General features: G+C 37.1%; 2 protein-coding genes across 2 annotated transcripts in view; both read right to left on the bottom strand.

Annotated features, from left to right (window-relative positions):
* The window catches only part of LOC107035845 (protein FAM151A), a 6,460-nt gene extending 3,393 nt beyond the window's left edge, over positions 1-3,067 (bottom strand). Inside the window, exons 1-2 of the mRNA XM_015253444.1 lie at positions 2,968-3,067; positions 1,263-1,394 (exon numbers count right to left, since the gene is read on the bottom strand). Of these exons, the coding sequence (XP_015108930.1) occupies positions 1,263-1,394; positions 2,968-3,016 (181 nt within the window). The 5' untranslated portion in view covers positions 3,017-3,067. The remainder of the gene's footprint in view (positions 1-1,262; positions 1,395-2,967) is intronic.
* A 2,180-nt stretch (positions 3,068-5,247) lies between these two features.
* Positions 5,248-8,319, bottom strand: part of LOC107035859 (protein FAM151B) — a 13,325-nt gene continuing 10,253 nt past the window's right edge. Inside the window, exons 4-5 of the mRNA XM_015253464.2 lie at positions 6,669-6,808; positions 5,248-5,952 (exon numbers count right to left, since the gene is read on the bottom strand). Coding sequence (XP_015108950.1) covers positions 5,550-5,952; positions 6,669-6,808 — 543 coding nt within the window. The 3' untranslated portion in view covers positions 5,248-5,549. The remainder of the gene's footprint in view (positions 5,953-6,668; positions 6,809-8,319) is intronic.

The following is an 8,319-nucleotide window of genomic DNA, read 5'->3' as shown; positions in this document are numbered from 1 at the left end:
TTTCGACTTTTGTCGCGCCTTCGGGGGTTTCATTGGCATCAGAATTGTTAGAAAATACAGAATCAACTTTCACTTGGCGAAAAAATTCAATTTTGGCGAAAATCGACTTTCACCCCTGACCCACGTGAAAATGAAAAAATTTTTTTCCTCTTTTCTGTCACCTCCGAGGGTATCATTGGCATCAGGGGGTCAATAAATACAGAATCAACGTTCACTATTTTTTATTTAAACACCGCCTGCAAGCGGGGAGATGAGAGTGGCTAAAATATATTCTGCAACCCTGTCTCCTCGTTGGCTACAAATTTCAACCCTCCGCATACATGCCTTCCCCTTCACCCGCTCGTAAAATCACGCGTTCTCGGTAGCATCGAGGAGGACTTCTCAGGACCGAAAAGAACTGAGGATTCGAAAGGTCTCTGGAAAAGTACGTCGCAGAACTGATTAGGACTTACCAGGTCCATCTAGGTCTGGAGAGTTCTTGAAAGACCTGTGTACGTCCAATCAGAACCAAATCCTCGACTCGGGGAACTTATTTGTTATCTCAAAGCTTTTCAGGCATTTCATTGTAGAATTCAAAACTATTGGTTTGAAATTTCCGTTATTCTCGTTGAAAATTTTTATCAAGTTGCAGTTCCAGTAAAATTCCAAAGAATTTCGTCATTGAAAATCCATAATATGGTGGAAAAATTGTAACTTAATGGAAACTGTAAATTTCAATGGTCACGGTTTAAGTGAATTCAGTTTTTAGTTGAGTTTTCCAGAAATATTTTCGAATCTAAGGGAGATAGCGAAATATTCATAATGACCTTTTTTATAGACCGAATTGAGTGCGACTAAAAAGGTTATGAGAAAAATTTTGCTCTCTCCCTTAGATTTCGAGATATTCATTGAAAACTCGCCACAATCGCCACAATCGACCTAAACCGTTTGACCACTTCGCTACTGATTTTTTGGGATTGTTCCTTCAATTTTCTAAAACGTTCACTTTGTATTTTTACGTTTCGGACCATTTCCCATGATTTCTAATCAAAATTTGAAAATCTAAAAATAGAACGATTTCTATTAGCCGTCAACGATTCATTGAGTCAATCAGTTGTAATGAAAATAAATTCATTCGTCGATAGATTCTACTTGATCAATTGCAATGAGTGAAAACCCGACTGCTGCTTAAAGGAAATGTCACGGCGTTATTTCCATCCATTCCTTCCATCGTAGAGTCAATTTCCCCCGCTTATTACCCCGATGAATCACCATCGACTTACGATTATTGAGGACAGCGGCAAGTTCTTCTCTACTGGTGACTTTGTGCGCCCACGTGATTTTCGTCAGATTCCCATGGATTCTATCAGCGAAAAAATCCTTCGGATCAGGGAAGAGTGCGGCCATACTTGCACCTATGAATATTAACAATCCCACAAGAACAGTTATTTCATTGAATTTATGCACTAAATGTCATAGAAAAGAAAATTATTATTCTCTTGATGCGAAGGAGTGGAGATAATACTTTATTGCAGAGATCCCGAAAATTGCATGTAGAAATTTCATGCATTCTCCACGTTTCGTGATCCTTAGAGCCTCTTCTGTGTAGATATATCCAGAGAAATAGTTTATTTGAATTCGATGAATAGGTTTAGGTGAATAATTCGCGATAGAGCTTTCATTTAAGGTCACGGATGAAAAAATTTAATAGAAAAACCTAGCGAATTCGTTAGAAAATTGTATCGGATTTTTATTGAACTTTCCATTAGTTTATGGCCGATTCTATCGAAATGTTCAATAGAAAATATAGCAATATATCAATAGAAAGAATCAATAGAATTTGATTCTTCTATATGACTTATTCTATTGATATTTTCTATAGAATTTCCAAGTCAAATTTTGAAGACGTCAATAATTAATAATACTCACCAATTTTAAATTATTAAATTAACCACCAATTAAACATTCAAATTCCGATCAAATTGGCTAATCAAAATTCCTTTTAAGAAATTTAGAAATATTTCCCGAATAGTCAGTTTACAATCACTTATTTTCAATTATTTAATTCATTGCTGACTGAAAATTTAATTTTCAATCATTTTATCCATTTCAAATTCCAACCCAAATATTACTAAAACTAATGATTGATTTACTTAAGTTCTGATTTGAATTTACTTCACAGCATCCAATACTGCGCTCTGGCTAGAATCGGATGGCCAGAAATTATCAGATAAATATTACACTGTTAAAAATTTTCATTTTCCTTTTCCGCGCCAAATTCCGGAAATTTTTGTCGTGTTCAAGTTTCACTGAAATCTGAGGAAATCGTATCATTGAAAAATGAAATATTCCATTGATTTTCTGTTCAAATGATCTGGAAATCAATGGAATACTTGATTTTTCAGTTCAATTATTCTGTGAAAATTCAGGAAAATCTGGAAAATTCAGGGAAAAATTGAAAATTCATGTCATTTTTCTTCGGAATGTTCATGTTCCACTGAAAATTTAATCAGGTTCTGAAATTTCCATCTCACTCCCATTAAAAACTTACGAATTTCCATGGATTCTACTTAAAACTTGAAATTTCATGACCATTTTCCCCTAAATCGGATCCAATGCCACTCTCATGAGATTTACTATAATATCTTCCATGAAATTTCGAAAAATTTCTAACAGTGTACGTGGAAAATTGAAATGAAAAATTAGTGTGCCATTTGCGCGAATTCTTTTTTCCATATGATTTAAGCATTTTCATTGTAATTAATATAAATTGATAATTTTCGAACGAACATACTCTTGCAATGAACGACTGAAACAAGCGAAGCAACATTGAATTTTATTCAATGCCGTTGACGTATTGCTATCGAATTCATGACTCATTAAAAAGTGAACACGATCGTCTCAGACGTTGTCAAGTTATTCTTCACTTATTCCGTTAAGAATGCCAATTTTCAGGAAAGTCATTTTCTAAAATAGTTCGCAACTTACAGCAGAGGCCGGCGAAGAGGAAAACAAGTAAGACCGAAACCAATCCCATGATCGTAAAATGAATTACAGAAGTTGTCAATATTTCACGTCGTTGAATCGTTCAACAGGAATAGCACGAAATGACTGCCTTTTGACATTGTTATATCAACAACCGACAAAAGAAAATTGGCTGTTCATATCGTAATGGGGGCCGAAGGACACTAAATACACCCATTGGCAACACTTACCGTTTTTGTATTGAATGTTTATTTATTGTCCACAGGATAAAGCACGTTTTTTCGTCGCAAATACAACTTTTTTCCACAAAAACAAACAATACGGAAATAATAATAATTACTATTAAAATTAAAGTTAGTTCCTATATAAATGCATTTGCACTATTCGGAGAGCATACAAAATTAAAAATTACAATGTGAACATAGTAATCGAGGACCATACTGAAACGACTTTAAAATTTGATTTGTCTTGAACGAATTTTTACTCGTGCCAAATTAAATTTTACATTATTAAAAAAGAAAATCTCAAGATTACACTGAGAAAAAAATTTATTTGTGAGAAGTAAATTTTTCTCTCAGTGGAATTACATTAGAAGGATATGGTCGAGATTATTTAATGCCTCAAAGATTTCAAAACGTCAAATGCATGTGATTTATCAACACCTCCCGTTTACTCTTCGTTTCCAACAAAAAAAGATCGTCAAACCACCTGAAGCACTTTCTTATTAAAAAAAATCATGGAAGTGCTCATGCGAGAAGAATATTATTGAGAATAATTGGAATTCTGAAATTCAAATAGGAATGATGGCGCTAATCTCCGCAACAGAATTATATCGATAGTTGCAATTTCGAAATTTCCTTCAATATCGCCCGTCTCTAGCAACAAATTTCAACCCGTGGAACAATCAAGCTCGGGAAGCGAATCGGTGTGAGCGTGGTAGGGGTGCAGCCAATGAGCGCGCGCGACACGAATGTTGCGGTACCGGTAAACTGTACTGTACCCACGGGCCCGCTCGACAGACGCGTCTCAATCTACACTTTGTTACGCTGACGGGTTCTTTCTGTTTATAAAATTTGATTTATCTCCGATTTGTTGTTGTCCAGTCGATCACTCCATGTGTGACTTAATTCTCAATTGAAAATTCTTTAAACAATCTCCTGTCAAGCGGAAAAATTTTAATTGAGGTTATGTGAATCTTATCGGTGTGTGCGGTACGAGCCTGAGCGCGCCATCCCCACTCGCGCCGATCCACGCGTGGTTGCAGAGTGGGGACACACGACAATCGTGCAGTGGGTTAAACGAAATTGTAAAATCCGAAGGTGAAAACTGATGAAAACGAAGAGTGAATAATCAACAGAGTTACAGACGCGAGTGAAGATGTTGCTGAAGAACCGAGTGATAGATCCTTCCAGACGCTTTATGGTACATTCGCGTAAGTCTAGTGGACCAACTGTTTTAATCAAATCGAGAAACTTTTAATGAATTGAATTTTAATCAATGAAGATTGTGGTACTTACTTTGGGATGACTTCACTCCTTTTGTGGAAATCGATGTATAGAGTATCCTCTAGGCAGATTTATCCGTCTCTCATAAATTCAGAAAATTGTGAACACAACTCCCCGTTAAATCGACTCGATACCCTTTCACCAATGAATTCTAATTCTAATGCTAACTGAAAACAGTGTTGAATCAATTCGGGACGAACCTTTTATTCCAAAAAAATCTTAAGATTAATTACATTAGAAGAATATGATCGAGATTATTTGGATCTGAAAGATTTCAAAACGACAAATGCACGTGATTTATTGATACCTCCCGTGTTCTCTTCGTTTGCAACAAAAAAAGATCTTCAAACCATCTGAAACAAACCTCATTACAAAAAAAAATCCTGGAAATGCTCATGCAAGAAGAATATTGTTGAGATTATTTGGAATTCTGAAGATAAATAGGAATGATGACGCCAATCTCCACAATCAAATTTTAAACGAAATTGGAAAATCCAAAAGAACCGAGTGATAGATCCTTCCAGACGCTTTCTGGCACATCTGCGTAAATCTTGTCAATTTCACCTGTTTCAATCAAATGGACAAGGTATTAATCAGTGAAGTTTTAATCAATGAAGTTTGTGGTACTTTGGGATGACTTCACTCCTTTCGTGCAAATTTACCCGTCTTTCTTAGATCCAGAACAATATGAACATTCAACTACACGTTAAATCGACGTGTTACCCTTCATCAATGAATTGTAATCCTAATTCTAATGCTACATGATAAAAATGTTAAATCAATTCGAGACGAACCTTTTATTACAAAAAAAATCTTAAGATTAATTACATTAGAAGAATATGATCGAGATTATTTAGATGCCTGAAAGATTTCAAAACGACAAATGCACGTGATTTATTGATACCTCCCGTCTTCTCTTCATTTCCAACAAAACAAGATCTTCAAACCATCTGAAACAAACCTCATTACAAAAAAAATTTTGGACATGCTCGTGCAAAAAGAATATTGTTGAGATTATTTGGAATTCTGAAGATTCTGAAGATAAATAGGAATGATGACGCCAATCTCCACAATCAAATTTTACACGAAATTGGAAAAGCCAAAGGTGGAAATGAAGACCCCAGCAGCCAACAGAGTTACAGACGCGAGTGAAGATGTTGCTGAAGAACCGAGTGATAGATCCTTCCAGACGCTTTCTGGCACATCCACGTAAGTCTTTTCAACTTCAACTGTTTTAATCAAAGTCGACACATTTTGACTATCCACGAAATCCGCATTAGCGGACCAAACTGTGAGGGTGGATTTATAATTGTTGGTCTTCTTGACGAGGTCTTGCATGACGACAATATCATTCGCTGCAAGGGCTGCTCTCACGGGGAAAGTTACCGTCTGAGAGATGTTGTTTCTCGATAATGTATCTATCATGTTCATGATGTGTTCCTTAGTGTAGCTGCCTTTGAAGTTGGCTGGTAGGGCTCCAGATCTGTTGGTTTTATTTTTTGGGGCATTATTGGGAATGCAACTTATCACGCATGAAAAAATTCAATAGAGAAACTTAGCGAATTCCCTAAGCTTTAAAAAAAATTCAAGTGGAATTCGAATTTAGAGAGAAAACATTGTCGCGCCCGGTACTCTTCCAACTGAAATTTTATGGGGATTCTAGTAAAATTCTAAAGAATAAATAGAATTTTAACGAGAATTATCTAGAATTTTTGTAGAATACCCATAGAATTTCTAGAGAATTCTCGTTGAAATTCTATTTGTTTTTTGCGCAGATTCTATTAGACATTTCATAGGAAAAAGCCAATAGATTTCGATTTTTCTGCTTGAAGTTTTCTCTTCAGATTTTTTAAATTAAAAATATTAGACACGGATTTTCTAAGTTTATCGGCTGTATTTTGTTTTGTTTTGCATTGCTGGATGCGAGTGAAAAAAACTTGGAAAATTCATGCGTAATGGGATTAGAATTACACTCTTCGTTCATTTTTGCTTAAATTCGGAATTTTCCATGACAAAATTTCTTGCAACGTGAGGACTATAATGTAATTTCCAAGAGTGTTCCAGAAATTTCATCCAATATTCCTCAACAGTGAATTCCTCCAAAATCAAATTGGAGTTGAAAATTACAAATTTCGGCGAAACAAAAACTACCAAGGGATATTCTCAAATGAATTATTATGCAATTGAATTTTTACTAACTGTGTTTTCCATCCAACGGAGAGTATGCTCTCCGGGAAGTGTTCCTTGGCCCCCCGCAGAAATTCATCCGGATTTACCGGTTTATCGTCAGAAAATGGCCCCGGTAGAATATCAGCATTAAGCATCACCGGCACCACCATCTGAATTCAAGACAATTCAAAAAGTAGAGCGAGCTCGACAATAACTTTTGGGCCATTCGAATATTACGTCACATGTTTTTTGGACTTTTTAGGTCTCTCCCCCCTCAGTTCTTGACGGATCACTCAATTGAGAGATCGAGTTGCTCACTTGGTCGAGTATTGATCGATCACCGGTCGATAGGTGATGATTGCGAGACCATCGATCGACTTACGATCGACTAACCTTTGACCAGCGACTGGCGATCGACCAATAATTGACGATCGACCACCGATCGATTAACCGTAGACCCGCCATCCCTGCAATTGGCAACGATTGATCATCGATCGACTGGCAATCGACCAATAATTGACGATCGACCGCCGATTGATTAACCGTTGAGGCAGTCAAGTGCTAGTCGAGCACGGGTCGCTTGATCGATTATCGATGAACCAACGATCATCTAACAATCGACTAGCAATTGACCGTCGATCCACTATCCGTCAATTAACCATCGACCACCGATCGATTAACCGTTTACCCGCAATCCCCGCAATTGACTAATGATCGCCCGGCAATCGACTAATAATTGAGGATCGACTACCCGTTGACTAGCAATCGACTAAAGATCGAGCATCGATACGACTACCCGAGTCGAATAATTGGACCTGACAAATTCTACTTAGGTCTCTCCGTTCAGAACTGGAGAGGTCTTGGGAAGCCTCTTCCCAAGTGCTTCCGAGACCTTTCTACCTCTGGTTATGTCCCACTTCAGCACTTGTTAGGTGTAAGCAGGACTTGCATTCAGACTTTCCAAATCCTTGCCGGTCCCCGTAATTCTATGGGCCTATATTAAATCTGCGTTCATATCCCCATTTACTTCTGCGTTATTGAAATAAAAAATGCAATTATTGTTTTTTTTTTAATCTCGAAAATCGACATTTCACGGGAGGGTGGAGGGGAGATGCATGTATGCGGAGGCTTGACATTTTTATCCAACAAGCGGAGAAGGTTGCAGAATCTATTCTAGCCACTCTTGCCCCTCCGCTTGCATGCATTGTCCAAATAAAAAAAGAAAGTGTTAACAAATCTGACCCTTGTTCCAAGTAACAACCGAAAATCTGACCCTGTGGCCGCCGGTGAAAATTTTTTCTTTCAGTTTTCACTTTTTCCACATACTTTTGAGAGTTCTGAATAGTCCGTCGCTTAAATAGTTGGAATCAACGTTCACCCGGCTAAAAAATTCGATTTTGCCGAAAGTCGACTTTCTCCCGAGAAAAACGAAAAATCTGACCCTTTGAAAATTTGAAAAAAAAAACTTTTTCAGTTTACACTTTTTCCACATACTTTTGAGAGTTCTGACTAGCCCGGCGCTTAAACAGTTGGAATAAGCGTTCACCCGGCTAAAAAATTCGATTTTGTCGAAAATCCACTTGCCCCGGAAAACCTGAAAATCTGACCATTTGGCTGGGGCAAAAAAAACGGTTTCTCAGTTTTCACTTTTTCCACATACTTTTGAGAGTTCTGAATAGCC

Source organism: Diachasma alloeum, unplaced genomic scaffold (genome assembly GCF_001412515.2).
Source record: "Diachasma alloeum isolate Michigan unplaced genomic scaffold, Dall2.0 Dall_scaffold_00201, whole genome shotgun sequence".
NCBI lineage: Eukaryota > Metazoa > Arthropoda > Insecta > Hymenoptera > Braconidae > Diachasma > Diachasma alloeum.
The sequence above is the reverse complement of the archived record's forward strand: the minus strand, read 5'-3'. Positions and strand labels throughout refer to the sequence as shown.